Source organism: Ammospiza caudacuta, chromosome 1 (assembly GCF_027887145.1).
Source record: "Ammospiza caudacuta isolate bAmmCau1 chromosome 1, bAmmCau1.pri, whole genome shotgun sequence".
Lineage (NCBI taxonomy): Eukaryota > Metazoa > Chordata > Aves > Passeriformes > Passerellidae > Ammospiza > Ammospiza caudacuta.
This window is the reverse complement of record NC_080593.1, coordinates 33,881,980-33,903,166: the sequence shown is the minus strand read 5'-3', so window position 1 is coordinate 33,903,166 and position 21,187 is coordinate 33,881,980. Positions and strand designations below refer to the sequence as shown.

The 21,187-nt window shown below is 41.6% G+C and overlaps 1 protein-coding gene across 2 annotated transcripts; it reads right to left on the bottom strand.

Moving 5' to 3' along the window:
• Nucleotides 1-538: 538 nt before the first annotated feature.
• Nucleotides 539-19,203, bottom strand: NFE2L3 (NFE2 like bZIP transcription factor 3). Of its 2 annotated transcripts, none has more exons than XM_058816585.1 (4): nt 19,159-19,203; nt 6,612-6,716; nt 5,670-5,753; nt 539-3,304 (listed from the first exon to the last, which is right to left on the bottom strand). In XM_058816585.1, exons 1-4 carry the CDS (start codon nt 19,165-19,167, stop codon nt 2,093-2,095), a joined length of 1,410 nt encoding a protein of 469 aa, XP_058672568.1. In that variant the 5' UTR covers nt 19,168-19,203; the 3' UTR covers nt 539-2,092. The 2 variants fall into 2 exon arrangements, with proteins under 2 accessions (XP_058672568.1, XP_058672559.1); XM_058816576.1 differs by lacking the exon at nt 19,159-19,203 and adding an exon at nt 7,136-7,269.
• Nucleotides 19,204-21,187: the final 1,984 nt, after the last annotated feature.

Below are 21,187 nucleotides of genomic sequence, written 5' to 3'. Positions count from 1 at the left end.
TATGCAATACTCCATTAGCAGCTGGCCTTACAAAAATCCACAGAGCTCACCTGCCACTGCTACTGAAGGAGTGGGCACCAAAAAGTTCAGGCTTTTTTTTCTTCCCTGTGTGAAGCCCTAAAGCAGAAATACTTGGCTTTCTGGATTTCTCAGTTGTGAGCGTAACTGTAGTAGCTATGAGAATTTGCATGTAGGCAGTGAAGTAGGTTTAAAGACCTTGTCCTGCAAAGAGTAAGTGCGTGGATTTTAAAATGTTTATGTCATTTAATTGATTATGATCATGCTGACTTGAATATGCACTTCTTTTTTCTTTTTACAACTAGAAATAAAGTTAACAGTTCATCATATATATATATATATACTGATTAGGATAGGTATGTCTCACACTGATGCTTAACCAATAGCAAAAAATAGCATACCGTCAGTAATGGGACTTTCTGCTATGAATTTACACTTAGCAATGTGAGACTGTGGTGGAATCAATAAAGAGCACATGCACACATTTATTTAAAGAAATATTTTAATAGAAAATGCTGAGAAAATTGTTCAAACAGTCTGATTTCATTACTGATAATTCAGTGCACTTGGCACTATCTTAGGGCTCCCTTTTTAGAAAATATCACTTGATAGTATCAGTTTTGTTACAGATAAGTGCAAGTAGCCAACGTGACTTCCATGGTAGTGGCAGTTTATTTCTTCAGCAGGTATAATTTGGCATTTAAGCTTGTATGTGGAGCTCTTACATCATTGGTACAAGTGATTTTTTTATCGTACCTGAATGTAAGTTTGTTCCATTGTCATCGTGCCATGACCAATGAGAACTTTTTAAATACCATTTTTATGTGTTTTAGTTATAAAATTACAAGAAGTATTTGTTGTTATCTAGAAATCAATATTAGTAGTTACTTTCATAATAATATACCTCAACATTCTTTCCTTATCATTCATTACAGGCCTTTTAGGCCATTGCTCTTGCAGACCTTTTTCAGGCTGTAAAACACTAAAGGATAAGATGTTGTAAGTATGTAAGTGAATAAAACTCCTTTCTAAAAGCACAAATAAATGTCAAACTCTTCATTTGGAGCACTATCAGAGTGTAACCTCAAAATTACAAGTATAGATAAACAGTCATTTGGTTCAACTTAATTTAAAGACTAAGTAAAATGTATATTTTAAAAAATTAAATCTGAAACATTAAAAACACTTTAAAATACCAGTTAAAAAAGCCACAGAGAAAAACTCAAATATTTCTTGAGGAAGGTGTCAAAATAGAGGAAAGCAGAAGGGACACAAATAAATATCACAGTCACTAGGAAACAGAACAGAAACTCCTTCACCATTGGTCATTTTTGTGGAAGAAAGTTGAGAATGATTTAGTTGCAGAGGATGAAGGTAAGAAAATATTGAATCAGACACTATTTTTAAGCATGTTTGCAGGTTGAGTGTATGAGTTGTAAAATTAAGTGGCAGGCTATCTTTGCTTGGAGTTATGATGCTGAAAGTAGTGAGGAAAAATGCAGTAGCCTCCTGGGCTGCTCTCCTCAAAGGAAAACCAGGAAAAGCAGAACTGTTCTGAATAAATGCAAAGCATGCAGTTATCTCTTGAGCTTATGTAAATCCACAGTGAGTTTAAGTTGGAAGATGCACTAGAACTATAATTTTTCTTTCAGTGCTAGAGAATAAAATAAGATCATTTTCTGTATAAGAGTCAAGTATTCAAGACTAAAACATTTTCCTGCATGTGTAACATTGATCCAAAGTTGACTTTATCTCTCACAGGTGTTTTCCCCTCTGCCCCCCATTACCAGTAACTAAATTCCTAGTTTTAACATAGGTCTATAAAACTACACTGATGGTCTAGCTCCTTTAATTCTAACTAAAACTAAACAGATTTCCTCATCCAGAAGCCTCAGCTCACAGACCTTCTAACAAATCTCAGCTGGTTAGGTTTGCCAGACTCTTCAACATAGTGTTTCTCCTCAAGTGGAGGTTCTGTTTGAACTGCTGTAATGACTGACTTTTAGTTGTTACACAAGTACTCTTATCATCCTTGCAGGCAAAATAAAGGTGATTTAGGTGATCTCCAGTCATCTTACTTTTGTTTCTGCTCTTTTCTGTTATCTTGTTTCTGTTCAGATTTGGCCAAGTGCTTGGGTATTATGAAAACACTACCATTGCTACTGCAGTGAATGACATACTGGCGTGGGTTAACAGGTCTACCCTGGTCATCCCTCAGTCTACTGAAAATGTCATGGTACAAGTTGTTTAATTTTTGCTTTATCTGGTTGATTAATTTGCTACACTGGGAGTGCTCCTTTTTAAGGCTCTCCTTTTGTGTTTGGAGATTACACACATCTTCTTCCAAGTTAAGAATTGCATTCAGTTTGCGTTTACGACATTTTTGGGCAGCTACCTTGTTTTTTCCTCTTCGCCTGATGTCACGTAGAAGTGATACCTGAGTTTCTGTCAGCTGGTTCTTTGCTAGCATGGTGTTGAAAGAGTCAACAGACATGCTTACAATTTCCTCCACTGAAAACGGTATTCTCAGAGCTTTTGCACGCCACTCATCTCTGCTCCGGTTTGTAGCAGTAGAATTATGGCACCTCTCCTTCACTTCGTTTGATTTCTTCATCCACATCTGTTGATAATACTCTGGAGTGGATGCTGCTTGACTTGGCAGCTGATTGTAAGTGTGATTATGAAGAAACTGCTGAAGCATGGCTTCTGTAGAACACTCTGCAACACCTGGATATTCAACATGGCTGTGCTTAATGTTTTCTTGGCAGTGGCCACCAACAGCTCCTAAGCCGTGCGAAGGAGCAGATTTAACACCGCTGCTGTACCCAACAGAACCTTCACAGCAGACTGAATAAGAGGTGGTGCTGTGATTTGAATTCAAAGGCAGTCCTGAATCTGAGCCAGGCTCTTCAAAGATCTGAGAAACTTCTATAGGACTAAAGCCTTCCTCCAAAGCCAAAGACATGAGCTTAATTTCATCAAAATTATCATCATGGGCTGTTAGATTTCTAAGATCAGCAGCTGAAAACAGCCCTGTCAAATTTGACCCATGAAATTGTGATTCTGGATTTGTGATATCAGTGCTTGATTGAGGGAAAAACTCTTGCCTTTGTAAGTGTCTTGGTTTTGAATTTAATTGAGTGGGGTAGTCTGTTCTTAGTAGTATGGCATCAGGAGGACTGAAACTGTTGTGAAGTGTCTGGGTCAAGTTTATATTGTGGTGTGAGGATGATGGGTCTTGGCCTCTACTAGAAGTAGCAACTTGTGTATCTTCCAGTAAGTTCACCTAAAAGATGAAGGGGGAAAAAATGAGATCTTTCATAAAACGAATGCTTCTACATCCCCTGCCTAAACAGTCACGAACATTTTTTAACATTCCACTACTTTATTCTATTAAAGCCAAATTTTTGTATGTTAAACTCTTCTTCTAGCTATTTGGAATGCTGTTTCCCATCTGTATAAAGCATAATCTGTATAGTCATATGGCAAAAGGAGGAAGGAAGAGTGAGTGCAGAAGTGACTGAAGGAATGGGCAAAGGACTTGCAAAGGACAGTGTGAGACCGATTAGGGTTGAGAGGGAAAAACGGGACTACTGCCAAGTGTACAAACTGTGGCCTATGTGTTCTGTCTGATCTGATCTAAAAAATGTCCTGCTGGGAGGAGTGACATGACCCTTTTACCTGGCAGTGGTATTGATGATTCAAGAGAGAGCTGGTTCAAGGTGCTACACTGTTAAAAACCAAACTTTTTAAAGAAGATAAATAGCTCATCTTCAGAAGTTAACCAGTAAGGACAGCAGTGAAGAAAAAGTGGAAGACAGGAATATTAAGACTGTGCTTTTGCAGTCTCACTACTTATTTCACAGTTTATGAAGTTTTCAGGCCTGTGAGGTGCCACATTTGGTTTAGTTCCATTTAACTGAATTCTATTGCATCCAAAATTCAGCTGAACTGTTTTACTGATCAGTTTGGAGGTAACGTCCCTCCCACCAAGTCATGCCTTTTGTGGATGTCTTGACTTTAAATTACTACTCAGGGTTTTTTTACAAAACCAAAGCTGATATGTGATGCCTCAGTCCTGATGTTCAAACAATAAAGTGGACTAGTAATGCTGTAGTAGCACTAAGGCCCACGTTTTGAGGACCTGAGTTAGAGTTGCTGGGTCTCAGAAGCACAAAGGCAGAGGAGTCATGAACTCCTCTGATCAATACAAAGTACTTGAGAATGTAAATACATCAAGTAGGAAGTGTATAGGATTCCTCCATAGTTGAGTATCCTTACTGTGTTTCAGGAAAGAACTTTCTGATTGCCATTCAGTGAACATGTAAAAAGCACTTTCCACAGGGAAGGAATGATGTACCATAAGGACCAGAACATCTTAGGTTCCCTATTATGCTTACTGGGAGCTCGGGCAACAAGAAGGTGGTCTTGCCTTATTTCTCCTAGGGAGTTACCTTGTACCAGACCACCTGCAGTCTGTGGGATAGAGATGCTATTTTCAACCAATCCTTTGAAAAGAATGATTCTTAGTAAGTCAGCTATCAAAAAATTCCACTCACTGTAAAGACTTGATACTTAGCAGAAACAATCAATCCAAATTCATCAGATAGATTGTCACAAGATGGCAGTGCATTATTAATGTTAAATAAAATATGCAATGTGTTACTGTGTATTGTAACAGCTGTATAAAGGCTGCAGCCAAATTCCTTTCAAATTTTGAGAACAGAGAAAACTAAACTGATGAACTTCTACGTCTCGTTAGTGTGCAATCCATTTCCAGAGCTGAACAGAAGAGGAAGCTAATTTATGGGCTAGAAGGTACTATCCAAGCTAGAGATTCCCAAAACCAGATAAGCATGGAGTTATATGGAAAACACTAATGACCCCAGAAGAGGATCCTGTGATGGGAAGTGTATATAAGATGCCCTTAAAGTATAGCAAAAGAGGAATGTAGGGAGTAGCTTTATGGTCAATAGTTGCAGCTATGAGCTGTGGGAGGAGGGGGAGAGTTCAGGTAAGATAACAATTGGTTTTTGTGAAGATGGGCACACAGAAAGTAAAATATAGTATCAGAAGGCCACAAGATTTAAAAATACAAAAAAACCCCAAAACACTAAATGGGTTTACTGCTAATGCTGACAGACCTGATTTCCAGTGAAGATGATCTGTTGTTCTTGAGACTAGCAACTCTGTAAGCACTTGACCCAATATTTATGACAAATGTAATCCTTCACCACAAATACAATAAATAAATGTGTAATAAATGTAATAAATCAGTGTTGCTCTAGAGAAACACAACAAGAGCTGCTGCATAAATACAAACTGGTTATTAGGCTTTAGAAACGCAACTATTAGTTGAACTAATTGAGTTGTCCAGTGGCTCCATCCAACTTTGAACACCAGATCACACTAAAGATAAAGCTCTTACACCAGACAAGTTGCTGGGGAAAACTTTTCAAGTAAAGCCAATGACTGCTGCCGTAAAAGGTGGATAGTAGCATCTTTAGCAGTTTCAGGTAAGTTTTACTACATTGATTTGTCAATAAATTCCCAGAGTGGGTAGGGTAGGCTGTGGTAGTTTCATTTGATAAAACAGAGTAATTGCTGACTGCATTCAAATCTATTTGAAATACCTGTATTATCTCATTTACCTCTAGCATGTTTTCCACCTGTGATGACAGAAGCTGTAAATAGCCCTCTAAGGAGAGAATGGAATCTACATAGTTGCTGTTGCTCTGTGACAAAAAGAGAAACATGGTGTAAGGCACAGTTATTTCACCTAAAAGGAGGCACAAATCAAAGTCTGAGAGGAAACAGAGCACAGTGCAACACTGCTGCTGACCCCACTATCAAGTCTTCATCCTGACGGGAGATGAGATGTTGCTAGAACGAGCAGATCAGCTCCATGGCCTGAGCACCTCTACTCTGCCCTCAACAGCAGAACTGGGCTCTCCTCTGAAGCTCTACCTCCCCACCAGCATGGAAAAATCAGGTATTTTTTCAAAGCCAAGCTCTCAGGGGAGTGGCAAACAGAGAGGCTGGCAAGGCACCTGGATCAGAGGTTCTCAGCTCTCACAAGGTCTCAAGAAAATTGAGTGCTCTTTTCATTGCAGCTCGTAGAGAGAGCAGAACTGAAGAGTTCAGTGCCCCAAATGTAATTCTACATCTGAGCATCAAGCTTTATATAAATTGTGAGAGCAGTATAATTTAGCATCGATGTCTCTAGTGTTTGTAGGCAAAAACATCCTCACCCACAAACACAACACCTTCATAACACAGAAAATAAACCCAAATTAAAAAATAATTAGTTGTAAGTGTTTTCTGTAAACCTCTGAATATTTCAACTACACAAAAAATAGTGAGGGATTGAGGGAAGGAGGCAATTTTCAAAAAGGTGTACAAGGGCATCATTCACAAAGCACTGTCTGAAGTGAGCATTTCTTTCCTGCCCTGGCAAGGAACATTTCAAATAAAAAGAGGAAATAAATTATTCCTTTCAAAACTTTTTACTACTATTTATCTTAGTGATAAGTTCTGTATCCTCCCTCACTTCCTCTTCAGTTTTCCCTTCTTCCCTTTTTTTTATCACTTACTTGATTTTTGTCTTTCTCCTCTTGTTCTTGCAGTTCCAGCTGATCCTCTCCTGGAGGTGGACAGCAGTCATCCAAAGCTCCCTGACATGCTTTCAGGTCAACATCCTGAAGACACAAATAAAACAGTTCTATTACACAGCTTGCTCTCAAAATTCATCTTTAAAAAGCACTTTTTTCTCTTCCAGTGATAGCATTCCAAATAAAATATGCACTGAACAGGTCATGTGGATGAACTGAGTGTGTAGACTTTGGGGGCAGAGTAAGACCAGTGTCAGTTCAGGGGGGCAGCCACCACCTCTTGGTTTGGTGCCCAGGCACTGAACCCATCTGCAGCAGAAATGGACATTGGAAACAAATTCCTCTAAACCACACAAAGAACCATGATGTGATTTCATGAAAAGTTTGGATTATCAGTGTCTTTTGGAGGTCATTTCACAACAACATATCCAAGCCAGATAGATACTCACTGATGGAATTATAAAGCAGCAATTATACATTACCAGTTGGCAAAATCCCTTGCTTACCTGCATAGTAACAGCAACTCTGTTTACCATCACTTCCATGTAGACATTACCCATTTTCATTTATCCAAGTGATGGAGGTTTTTAATCTCTAGTGATGAGACTGTTCAAATTTAGGGGCCTCCGTAGCAATTCTCAAATATAAAAAAAAAAGTTTTATTTTATTTATATTTGTATCATCAGACTTTTTCATTGTTTATTATATAGGGCTGGAGTATTGCTGTAATAAGAAGGAATCAGTGCTAATTCCTAATTTTTAAAAGTGTGTATTTATATTTTTAAATATTTTTACATTTCAGCTTTTGCAGGGCAAGGCTGTATTATTAAAATGTGAAACTCAGAGGAGCAGCAGCCAGGAAACCAAGTGGCCACACTGCATTAGTTCCAGGTATTCCCAGAAAAATGCTGTGGCAGGAGCAGTAAAAACAAGTTTTCAACAGCAGCAAAGATAATGAGACAGAGTTCAGTTCTAAAAATCTCAGCAAACAATTTACTTCACAGGTTTGTTATGAAAGCATAAACTACATAAAACTTGCAGTTGTAACAGTCATCAAAACATATAAAATTTTATAAATTGTTCCTTCATACAAAACACATTATAAAGTAAATATAAAAAGTTCAAAAAGAGGACTCTGGAGAAAAATTAAATAAATATAACTTTATAACAAATTAACATTATTTTCAGTTTTGTACATTCTATTTAAATATTTAAAAATATGAAAACTAATTTCATTTTAAACTAATTTTGTTTGCTTTCAATTTTTCTGTGCTTTCTTTTCAAGATTGGAAGAGAACTTTAGCTTTATAAACAGCCATTTGAAAAAACAAATAGATCTACAGGGCACTCATCTGTCATTTTAATGTAGGAATGAAGGGTTTCCTTCAGTGATGCCTAACACAGTTTCTACTCATTAGAAATTATATTCCAATACATTAATGTCTTCTTTGTCAGCTGCATCTGGAAATGACCAGATGATTTTTTTTATTGCCAAATATGAGAAAACAAATTTGCTTGCCTAAAACCAGACATACAGACATACAAAAAAACAGTAACAAGAAAACAAACCTCCTAACCAACAGTTTTCTCCATGTAGTTGAACAGGAGAGGGCATTTACTACACAAGACACTGAGAACATGGCAATTAGCTACTTGCAAACACTTAAATGAGTCCAATGGAGCAGATCACAGGCATGAAATTGGTCCCATACCTATGTGCCTGCAAGATCAGGGCTAGGCTTTAATTTTACAGAGAAGCAACCTACCACTTGTCAAATTCATGTGACCTGTTAATATTCTAATTAATAAAATGCAGGATCATCAAAAGTGAGTTAGAAGTCAAGGACAATTTCAATAAGGACCTTAAGCAGCTCCTCTGGAGCCAAGTGGCCTGGAAAGCTGCTGCTGTGGCAGAGCATTCAGCTCCTGGATAACACAGCAAATTCATTACTCTACTGGCTGCAGAAGAGGCAAATGCAGGAAATAGTTAGAAATGTGGTATCTATAATGTGATGCCTCTAAAAACCAACTGCAAGCATTAGGTTTGTATACAGAAGGTATATGAGTCACAAAGTTTTAAAATTTATCACTCCTTTTAAAATTTCCAGGGGTATAAACCTATTCCTGTGCCAGGGCAAAGAAAAGCTTGGGGAAGCCTTGGGAAGAGCCCATGGTGTGTCCTACAGATCATAAAAAATCCTCACAGTTCAACTTTCTTACAGTGGAAATCTGACTGCAGATGATGCTGGTCTGCCGAAGTCTACTGTCACGGACATCCTTTATGAAAAACCCTTTCCTTAGGATTTTTCCTCCTGAGAAGCTGAGAGGCCTCAGGAACAAAATGTAAACATTGATTATCTGCTGCTGTGGAATGCAACAGGTGGATCTGTGACTGGCCCATGTTGGATGTTTCTAATTAATGGCCAGTCACAGCCAGCTGGCTTGGACTCTCTGTCTGAGACACAAGCCTTTGTTATCATTCTTTCTTGTTCTATTCTTAGCTAGCCTTCTGATGAAATCCTTTCTTCTTTATTCTTTTAGTATAGTTTTAATATAATATATATCATAAAATAATAAATCAAGCCTTCTGAAACATGGAGTCAGATCCTTGTCTCTTCCCTCATCCTAAGACCCCTGCGAACACCGTCACAGTCTACAATGGAGATGGTCCTTCCCCAAACCACTGTGAGGACAATTAAATTTCTGATGTACCTGATGGGACATCTCCTTTCTGAAGGGAAACCAGATGCTCCTGAAGCTCACAGAAATTTGTGACACTGTCTTGTATTAATTTCCCCAAAATTTCAAAGACAACTGAATCTTCAGGTCTTTTCTTATCAGTAGATAAAACTCCTGGCTGCTAAGGAAATGGAGAATATTTCCAACTATAAATTTTGGAATTTATCTGGAGTCTACATTAATTTTTATGTTATCTTTTAGGAAAAAATATATATCTATTTTCTCTACTCAGCCATAGATGGTGTCATGGTACCCACAGTTTCCAGGCTGAGAGCCACCAACTGCACTACAGGATCACAAACCATTTTGCCTAAAGGACTCTTGGCCTTAAGCACAAACGGAGGTCAGAATGTCCCTCTGATCTTTGCACAGAGCTCCTGCTGACGTGAATGGAGCAGAGGTGCCGGTGGGGAAGGGAGGGAGCAGGGTCTCACGCTTGCAGTCGTGCCCATTCCCTGTGGCTTGCCAAAGGCAATGTGTCATCTCTTCTGAGTGAGCCTCACAATGCTGCACTGTGTGGCTCTGAAGATCAGTCTTACTAACACCATTTCTTCCTCCAGCAGATGATATTAAAATAGATATCATGACAGTTCACAGTGATTATTACTACAATAGATTTTCCATCCTTTGAAAAAAACTGTTTTCAGCACTACCAGAGGACTTGCGGAAGGATCCTGGCCCTGCAGCCAGGTTTTCACAACAGTGGTGGCATAGATACAGCATACGTAAGGTATTTCACATCACAAATTTTCACCTAGGGCATCATTTCAGCAAAACCCTCTATACAGCAATCAACCACAACCTTTTTGCCTTCATTTCTCTGTTTTGGCTTTTCACAAAAATCCCCTGGATAATGCTGTTTTTTGCATAAACCAGGTATGCCCTGGTTTTTGCTTTTTATTGCACTTTGCACCAGCTTGTTAGTCTTCCTCAGTGATGAAGAATGACTGAACAGCACAGCTCAACAACAGAATGCTTCCTTCCATGCCTGTTGTATCACTTGGGACTGACTGCAGGATTACTGCTATGGGGAGAATAGGAGGGGTCTCTCCACAAGAAACAGCCACACTGTGTTTTTGAATAAGGCATTTCATTAAAGATACCTTAATTCTACAGACTGGATGTACATCTATTGACAGAAGTTTTATTACAGAGGATATTAATCTAATGACAAGAAGGATTAGGCATAGATACTATTTATTCAGCACTGTGCTGCCACATTCAGTGTTTCTGTCCTTCCCATCCTTATTTTGCAACAAGGGTAACAGAATAAACAGTAATAGAGCTACAGCAATTCCACTGAGCCCAGGAAATCAGGAAAGCACATGGTTGTCTCTGTCTAGAGAAAAAGACTTAATTTTTGCTGATTGTAGAAGACTTAATAATACCATCAACTGCAGAAGCCTTTCCCTTTCTACCACTGGAGGGTGTGGAAGTTCCTGCCTCCATCAGTAGGCTGCTTCCAAATGGTAAACTGCAACCCTACCTGAGGGCAACCTTTGATTTGCATTTGGAAGGATTCGGTGCAAGCACAAAGCCAGAGAGCTACACTAAAATTCTCATCATTAAATAATAATAAAAAAATAAAATCCCAAGTATCTGAAATTTTCATCTTGCTCCTGCCACTTAAATTAAAGAACACAGTCTGAGACTGAATATGACATACCAAATTATCCACCAGCCTTGTATGTGGGAGGCTGGGCTCTAACCATGTACCTGCCCTTTCCCTAAGGTGCAGCTCACCACAGGTCAGCTACAGGCTTCAGTTTATCAAAATGAGAAGTAGTAGCTTATGTCAAATCTGCTACTTAAGGAGGGCCAAGAATCAATGTGGAAGGGAGAGAAAGTACGGTTTTGTGGGTGGCCTGGCCTACACTTAATTGGAAGCATGCTGCCTGCTCCAGCAGGTTTCCAGAGTTTCTTACTCTGTGTTAAAAATAGAGCCTTCAGATTCCAATTAAGTAAATCACAGTATTGATCTCAGCATGAACTGGGTGTACTGTACATCAAACTTTCCTCCATGTATCTCCTCCCCTTGCTTCCTACACCCATGCCTTATCTGCTGTCCTTAAAAGAATGTACAGGGAGCAGAACCTGTAATGACACCAAAATACAAATAGGTCTACTGTGGTGTATTGGATGGGTGAAGAAGATCCCTCTGAAGGAGCAGCAGAAAGCATAATAAATCTATTTTCAGCTATTGATCTATGTGCAGGTGGCACACAGGACTAGAACTACACAACCCAGGGCTACAAGTGCACAGAAATACCTGAACTAGCTCTGGAGTAACAGAAAGGGCTTGCTGGAAGAGAGCAGAGCAGACAGGGTGGCCTGCCTGGGTGCACAGACAGCGCTGAGAGGCAGGGGGTACCTGCCCCTGCAAAGCAGTTTCACTGCAGTCACACTCAGAGTTATCACTACAAATACCCCAGGGCTGGAGCAAAGGCACACAAGCATAATTACCTGCAAAAGAACATTTTTATTTTGGTGCTGTTAACTTATGTATCCTGTTCATATGCTATCTTCTAATTACTCTACATTATGCTCTCTTTATTTTAGTTGTTAAGTTTTAAACTGCTCATTAATCTTTGAGATGGTTTTCTACAAACTTTTGTCCCTTCTCCATTACTAACTGCACTTCTCTGTGGAACCAGAGAAGTTATTAGCTGAAAAGATGTGGCACAGGCCTGGTGCTCTTTGCCATGTTTTGAATAATTAAGTGGCATTTCCAGAATAGAATCATTAGAATGGTTTGTGTTGCAACAATCCTTTAAGTTTGCACAATATCAGCAGAAGTTAAGCAAAACAGTTTCTAGTAACATAACCAGTAGTAACCACTTTACTACTTGGTAGGATTAAATACAATTAATAATTAAATATAATGAGGTGTATCTGATATAATTCAACTCTAATTGTAGTGATCTTGCTCTTTTCCTGTGTACTTTAAATATGTGATAATAATCTTACAAACTGATATCTACTCAATAGATAAGAAAAATAGAAAGAAAAATATTTCTTGTTGTTTCTCTATAGGCATAACAAACCCTAAAATATCCTGAAAACACCAGAAGAGAAGAGTACTTTATTTTTTGAAATGCAGCTGGGGTTTAGGATGTGTGGAGGGTGGAATGGTGGATGGACACACCAAATATCAAAGTTACTTCCTTGTTATATATGGCTAGACTTAAAAATGACAATAAACCATGCCAGGTAGGCAGTGCAACTGAGTTAATCAAATGGTTCATAGATGTGACTCCAAATGTGGCACCTGTCAAACATTTATGACCTATCTACTCTAAATCCCAATAGTGCCATCTGGGCTGAAACCCAACACTCCCTGGGAGAGCCCTCCTGTGTGCTGCAGTGAGATGATAGCACCTCTCCAACCACATGCATTTCAGGGCTTTAGATAGCATGGGCCAGCTGTGTCAGCTAGAACAAAACACACATTCTGGGTGCACTCTGTTCCAACACAAAATTAACACCAACCTCCTCCCCAGATGGAGGCAGACACAGGTACACGCTGAAGATACAGAGACTGACAGTGTTGTCATTGACTTCAATTCAAACATCAGTTTTCATGCTGAAAGTAGCTCAATAACCTCCTCAAAATGAGATTTTAAAATACACCAAACAAGTGCCCACTCCAGCCATTTGGTCCTGTGCAGATGTTTTTCACCAGAAACCAATTTCATTGTAATGACAGACAACAAAAAGAATAGAAATTTTCAGCTTCCCTCGAAGTTGCTAAATAGAGCTTAAAGACTAAATAGCAAAATAGATAAAAGAACGCAAAAGTAGATACACAGGATGCTAAATACAGCTGGAACCAGTGGATAAAGAGATAATGAGGAATATATTGGTTTTTGTGGCAAAGCCACGCAGTAAGAATAGCGCATGCCCTAAGGCCAGTTCATCTGTCACACTGGGGGCACTCAGTGAGACCAGGGACTCCTCCAGACAACCCTCCAGGACCATAAAAGGGCTTCCAGTAAGAGGCACATGCATGCAAATTAGTTATCAGAGAAGTGATGTTTATGTATTTGCTAGTACACTGTAGTGAACATGTATGGTCCTGGTGGAATAAATATCTTCTGGTAAAGTTTCACAATACATTCGATCAGAGGAGATATTCTCTGGGTGTGTTCAGCACACTGAGAATAAAGAATGCCTGCTTTCTAGTACTTGCAATTGTGTTTGAAAGTTTGTTTTCTGTCCAATTTCAGTATCAGTAAAGCATGCAACATCCCTGAGAGTAAACGTGATGAGGGTAATTAAATTTATTCAGTCACTGTTTCTGACAGAGCACAGTAAAAAAACCAAAAACAAAACAAACCCCATGTGTACCCTTTCCCTCCTTCCTCCTGAAAAACAAACCACCCAAAAACAAACCACTCAAAAGCAAACCACCCAAAACCAAACCCAAAATCTCTTTCTATGCCTCTGGTGCCCCAAGATGCTTTCTTTTGTGGTCAGTGAACTACCTGACATCAGGGCTCTGTAAGGTACCTCCCTCCCTTCCTGCTCTACCTTTACCATAGAGTGGTTGTATACCCTTATTTGCAGTAGTCAGTATTGAATAAAAACAAAACACCCAGTAACCCTTTTGGATAAAATTACCCTTTCAGATAAAACTTTGTCTGCAATTCAGTTCCAGATGTCTTCCCTTTGAGTCCTCTCAGGCAAACACACTTTCTCAGGCATCCAGTTTATCCAACTCCCAGCTTTTCCAAGGTACCAGCCCCTCTGTAACACCAAATGCCTGCCAACTCACAGTTCTGAATAGAGAGCACTGCTAAAAGTCACAGTCTGACACCTCAGCTCCTCTAGGATTTGAGTATCTCCACCTTCCCTCTGACCCTCACTTGTAATCCCTCTTCTACTTCCCCTCATCTACTCCCTCAGGCACTTTTCATCCACCCCTGCACTGGCAATACCTTGGCCACTCTCCAGAGAGCAGGAAAATGCTGCTGTAAGTCAGTCCTACACCACAACTCCAACTTCCTCCAACACCCTCCCTGAACACTCCTTTGACCAGGCTTTTTCAAACCCTTGCAAGACTAAGTTTGAGGCTTTTCTCTTATGCCACCTCTTTCTGAGACACCATGAAGTCCTTCCCCCACCTCCTTAAGGTGAGTTCTGGCTATCAGGTAAGGGCCATCCACAAGCAGGGACCCATCCCATTTATCTACTTCCAGATGTCTCTCCAGAGCAATATTGCCATGTCCTACTGCTCAATGAATCCAAAAGAAAAAAAGAAAATAATAATTTGAAATATGTTCTGTAAATTAAGCACACAGCTTCAGTGGGCAGCTCTCAAATGGATTACAGAAACAGCCTTTGGAGACAAACCTTCAGAGAAAAGCCTTCCTGGTTCCTACTTAACTTTCACTTTACCAAAATTTGACACTCACCAAGAAAAAAAAATTCATAACCCAAATCATTCTCACTTAAGATAAATACTTCAAATGGTGTTCAAAGTCAGGGATACATTCCCCGCTTCCATAAAACTCTACCTCTGATGTGTTCAAAGAACTGTGCTTGTATGAGGTTTTACATAACCTCACACTCAATTTGACTCACACTGCCCTTTCTAAAAAGTAACATAGAGACAACAGTACAAACAATACAAATTATCCACTGTGCATCCTCTTCCTTAAATTTTGGAATTCATAAACAACAGCAATGTTATGCTGTTAATTATTAATTAGAGCAGGTGTTGTTTATTCAAGTGCAGGAATTCAGCTCTTGGGAAGAGCCTCAAAGATCTGTTGAAAGAATGCAATACATTCAGATATAACAAACCTACTTGACTTGTGTGGGAGCAGAACTTTCCTTCTCTGTCCCACCCTGAGCTGGAGCTCGTTTCACATGGAGTGCAATGACCTAGCACAGCAGCTCCTGCTCTCATTCAGTCAGGTACTGCCTCTTCGGCTGGCATGGGCAGCATCACTGCCTGGGGTTCATGTGATTTGGAACGAACATTTTTACTGTGAGACTAACACAGAGAAAAAGCTGAAGAGCTACACAGTCCATTCCTGCTAATCTAAATATTCTCTCATGTATATTCTGTAAAAGATAAAGAAACCACTGAGTTTTTAAACTCCTTTTCTTCAAATGTCTACATACATACATAAACACTCTTGCACACACAGAAATACTGATATACAAAAAAGAAAGGGAAAAAAAAATCACTGAATCAAGTAGAGCAATTCTGAATCCTTGCAAGACCTTCAGCTAAGACACTGCAGTGTGACAAGCTTCTTGGGACTTTGTTTGGGAGGGCATACTACTACCTACACAGAGGACTGATGTCACCTCTTGCAGCACTGAGGCCTCCCATTTCCTCACACACAGTTTTCAAGGTGCTTTGAAAAATGTGCCTCATTTATTTTTCACATGGACTTAGGGCTTAGTGTAAGAGCTTTCAGAAGTGTTGTTGAGGCAGTGTTACATTGAGAAGCCCAAGGAAAATGCAGTTGGCAGAGTGGGGCATGGAATGTAACCCAAGTTATGTGCCTGTAGAAGGGCTCCTCTTTTCCCCACCAATATAAGACCCATACCCCGTGTCAGCTACATGCCTTTCCCCCATCTCCCCTTTTATAGGCTCTTTCTGAGCTTAAAACTTCAAAATGTACACAGCCACACAGCGCCTCTAAATTTCAGTTTTAGTTTTCCTTAGAATAAGCCATGTCCTTGAGCAATCCAACAATACTTTACAAGCACATTGGGGAAAAATAAGCAGATATGCCCAACTTTACCTGTGTGACTAATTCAATGTGGCCTACTCAATGTGACTTACTTGTATGAGTAGGTTTGAGTAGAACAAAAAAAGTCAGGCATCCTGTTTTCAATAGGAGATGTTAGTATGCAAACAGGTGCTGAATATTAAGGAGCAAGTGGTGCTCCCGTTATAAACCTGGTTGATTTTGTTTGTGTTCTTAGAAAGAACACAAAAAAAAATCAACCAGGACTGCAATCTCTTTTACCAGCAAACTGTGAAGAGAAAGACTATATGCAGCACAAACACTGTTGGAACTGGGAAAATAAAAGTAGCATGAAAAATAATCACCCCAAAGAAAAGACCTGGATCACTCTTAGGCTTTTTATCTGTTTCCTTAGCCAACATGCCCACTGGAGCACAAACTCTTGGACTCAGGTGTTCTGCAAAGAGGTAGGGCCAGAATCACCACCTTTCATTACTACAGAAATGAATCCATTTCCTTGCATGAGCTGATGAATGCATTTCCAGTCACCCAAAGCAAATGTTTATTGTTTTTTTATTTCTTTTCCTCTAAACTCATGGTTCTCAGGGAGCTTAGTCTCAATCTTAAACATCCCTGAGAATGAAACCAACAAGCTGTGATTCTGTAGCTGACCCAGATCAGAACAGTGCAGAGGCATTAAACTAATACCCTAAGCCATAGGGCACATCTACCAACCCTGCTCTGACCTGCTGTAGGGGATGCAGGACAGGGCAGTATGCACAGTGCAGAACTTGGCACAAAAAACCTTTTTTTAATGCAGTCACTGCAGTGGTACAAACACTTCTATCCCTGGTTCTGTTACACACATTCATCTAAGAAAACGAGTAGCAAGACACTGACTTAGTATGATTGTTTTGTCCATTAAAGGGTGTATTTCAGAGGAAGTATATTTTGCTATTTTTATTACTAAAGCAATAAAATATTGTGGGGTTTACATTTCATCAGCAAGCCTATGTTTGATTACAGAAACAAACAGAATGAAATGGTTTGCTGGGAATGTAGTGAATACAAAGGTTAGGGCTGATCTCAGACTGCTGGGCAGCAAGCTGAGTGTAGGAACCCCCCTACTCACTTTACTCCTTGTCAAAGCCAAAGTGCTCAGCCTGTTCTAACACTGCACCTCAGCACAGGACAGTTTAAACCCCTGCAGTTTAGTATGCCTCAACAGCATGCTTTGGCCACTGAATTAATTTTCATCTGCAGTTGTCTTCAAGAGTAGTTTTAAGCACCAGATCTCGAAAGACAAGGACCAATAGCTTGCATTGTGTTGCCAGGAATGTTCTCACCGGGGACTGGAGTCCAATGAATACAATCAGTCCAGGGATGGCTAAATCCAACTGCAAACTTTTCATGATGCCACACAATACCAAGCAGAAAAAACCCAATACTTCCATCTGTTTACACAGACTTCTCATCCTGATCTACTGTGGATAAGAGAAATGACAAAAATAGCTCAAATCTATGTTTACAAAAGGCAAATTGAAAGTTACAAATCAGCTGAACCACTCTGGAATCCATTATACTATTACAATAACGTTTTGACAACATAAGTAGACTCAGACAAAGCTACCTAATGTCACCTTAAAAACAAGGACCTACTTTTTGATCTGTGTTTCATGTTTTGGACCTGCTGTGTGCTTCAAAAGACATCCAGTGGAAGTGACATGGGGGTTTCTAGACAGATGTCCCTTTATGCTTTATTTCAAGAACTGATTATCTTCCTCCAATCATCATTTCACTTGAATGCATTGTGGTAAAGAGAGAGGCCCAGAGCTACACTCAGCAAAGAAATGAATCATCTTCTCTTGACATAAAAAGAGTCATCTCTTACAGTCAGGGTGTTGAAACTAGTTTTGCAACTACTTTACAAAAATAACCAAGTTAACCCATGGGGAAATAGGGAAAAAGAAAAAAAAAATTAAAAAGAAAAATAAAATATATAATGTATGACAAATTAAACAATTACCAGTTGATGCTGGTCCATTAATTCACAATAAAAACCAGCTATTCACAATTGTTCAAAACCAACTTGAAAAATGTTGGTAGTTCAGCTTGGTATTTCGAAGTGTACTGAACATCAGTCACAAGCCCACCGTCTTGGCATTCCTGTATCTTTTGTATCCACGAAGTGCACCACAAAAGTCCCAGACCATAAACTACGCAGGAAACAATGAAACTGTTCCCAACAGCGGTTTAACTGGGAAAAGCCAGCCCCGCAGCCGAGCGGCTTGGCTAATCTTGGGGCTGCAGCTGTGCACAGCTCCTCAGCTCGGTGCAGGACGGGGCCTCAGCGGGCATAAGGCGACACAAGCGCGGCAGGGACTGCACGATGAGGCGCGAATAAGCAGGGAAACCTGGTCAGCGCTGCCAGCTGCTTACTGCTTCACGGCGGGTTTGAAACTGCCGCGCTGATAACGGAGGGCAGATAAAGGGAGCCCGCAGGTTTGCCCTGGCACAGTGAGACCCTCTGCATGTAAGAAATGTTACTGACAAATGTAGTTACCACATTACTACGCACAGGTGCCCTGCGCCCAGGTGAGGGGTGCACCATGTGAAACATCTGGAGAAGCTGCGTTTCTGCAGATGCCTGATATTCCCGAGAAGCCTGTGTGCTGCCCACATGAAGAAAGCAGAGGCGATGCCGGAGGCAACGCCAAGCAGAACTGTCCGTCCTGGCCTTACCACCCTGCCGGCAGGTGCCAGCGGCGCTGGGGCCGGGCTGTGCCCGGTGCACGGCAGCTCTGCGGGGCTGGCCCCGCTCGGTGCGGGAGGCTCCGCCAGCAGAGGCAGCGCGGGAGCCCGGCCCCGCCGCTGGGCGCTGTGCCTCCCGCCGCCCGGGACACGGGCAGCCCCGCACACCACCGGAGGTGTGCATCCCTCCTGCCCGGTTTTTTTTCCTCTTCGTGGGACGGTGCCTGGCTCACAAAAGCGTTCTCCTTCGCGTCCCCACCGCTCCCCCCACGGACACCCCAGACCTCCCCGCTCGGCCGAGGCGGCTGCGGGACCGCCCGCGCCTCACTTACCTCCGCCATGGGGCAGCCGCCTCGGCCGGGGCCGCCGCCGCCGCCTCATCCCGCTCCCACGGCGGGGCGGGGCGCGGCTCCACCCGGGCGGGGCGGGCGGGGCCGGCAGCGGGCCGTGTGGGCTCCGGGGCTCGGTGCCCTGTGGTTGCCCCGTGGCTGCCCCGTGGCTGCCCGGCGCAGGCCCGCGGGGGCCGTGTGGGCTCCGGGGCTCGGTGCCCTCTGCTTGCTCTGTGGCTGCTCCATCCTTGGTCCATGGCTTCCCGCCGCAGGCCCGCGGGGGCCGTGTGGGCTCCGGGGCTCGGTGCTCTGTGGTTGCCCTATGGCTGCTCCATGCTTGGCCCAGGGCTGCCCGGCGCAGGCCCGCGGGGGCCGTGTGGGCTCGGCGGGACGCGGAGGGCAGCGCAAACCCGCCCCCCGCTCCCCTCGCCGCCGCCGCCGCACCGGCCCTGCCGCGGACAGGAGGCGGCGCGGACAGGGGCGGGACGGGGACGGGAGCGGGAGCGGGGACACCGCGGGCACGGGATCCCACCTGTGTGCTGGGGGTTCCTGCGTGCCGCGGGCAGCAACAGCGTGCTGTTGCTGAAGCGAGCTGGAAATAAGGGAGATGAGTTACAAGGGGCAGTATCCAGGAGGAAATTAAAAAAAAATAATTAAAAGCTGAGGGATTCTCCACAGCCCCCGTCAATAGAATCTCCAAGTAAAGTTACAGGATGCAGATACAGGTTTTAACTACAGTGAACCTGCTGCTGAAGCATCTCTTCAGTGCCTTTTCTTCCCCACCTATTGAACTGCATTTTCCTCGGCACATCTACTCAGCACTACAGGAACTTTCACACATGCTGGAGATACATTTCCAGTTGTGTTCTCTCTGTCCTCTGAAAAGGTCTCTTATCGCTTCTCATCACTTCTACTTATCTGAGTGTTTCAGACTTGTTTTGGCATTAGCAAAGCGTTGGGCTGCTCGGGCAGACCCTGAAAGTGTCACTTCTCCAGTGATAACTCTGTGTGTAACGGGTGCAGTTGCTCAATTCCGCTGTTATCACAGACGACATTTCCCTTTTTCTGCGGGGTCCAGTGTGATACCACGCAATGAGTGTATTACAGTATCCCTAACGTTTTATTGCACAACTTGTTTCTTGAATTCTAACGAAGTAACAGTTTTCTTTAAAAAAATCTAGAGTACTGGAATAAGATTCAGTCTTCCATTTCCATTTTTGGAGGGGTTTTTTTTGCTGTTGGATTTTTTTTTTGTGTTGCCTTTTTTTTTTTTTTTTTTTTTTTGGGTTTTTTGTTTTGTTTTCGGTTTTGGTTTTTTAAAATTTATTTTCTTTGTTTTGTTTTGATTTGTTTTGTTTTGTTTTGTTTTTGATGCCTGAGTGAGATCTCTGACTTTTTAAGTGGAAGTAACATTGATTTTGCTGTGGGAAAAATAAATTATATATGTGCTAAGGTAAATATATTTGCAATCATGATTCACTGCATAAAAGCCAAGACACCACAAGTCTTTATATTCCACATTATGCACTGGTGTTAAACCTTTTATTTTTTAGGGGGGGGGGGGTGGTTATCATGGTCAAAATCTCTGCACATAATTTTTATGTTTCTAGATCAAGTCTTCTGATGATAAGAAAATATATGACATTTGAAGAATTTCAATTTGCCTGTTGAATTTCTTGCAAGAGACAGAGAAGGAACTTGGCACATCCCACTCCCCAAGGGAGACAAGAGCCTCTTTGTGGCCACTGCAGGCCACTGCAGGGATATCCATGAAACAGGCTTGTTCAATGGTTTAGTCTTCAACAAGTTGTGTTAGAAATGTTTAATGGCAGCTCTGAATTGTTACTGTTGATTTTGGCTGCTAGGTTTTCATCTCAACTGAGTTTTAAATCAGGGTCCTTACGACACTCAGCAACACACACAGGCCACTAGAGAGGGACTGAAACCTCAGGCTGGCCCAGATGCCTTAAACTGGGGATAACCTTGACTCAGAACACATTCCATGGTGGCACTTTAGGGATTCTCTGGCTCC

What these genes read in the sequence shown, in the direction of transcription:
- NFE2L3 (XM_058816576.1), bottom strand. Translation starts at nt 7,195, where the DNA reads ATGAAAATGGGTAATGTCTACATGGAAGTGATGGTAAACAGAGTTGCT. An exon ending in AGGAGAAAGACAAAAATCAA is followed by an intron (nt 5,754 to 6,611) that starts GTAAGTGATAAA and finishes TTTTTGTCACAG; the next exon opens with AGCAACAGCAACTATGTAGA. An exon ending in AGGTGGAAAACATGCTAGAG is followed by an intron (nt 3,305 to 5,669) that starts GTAAATGAGATA and finishes TTCATCTTTTAG; the next exon opens with GTGAACTTACTGGAAGATAC.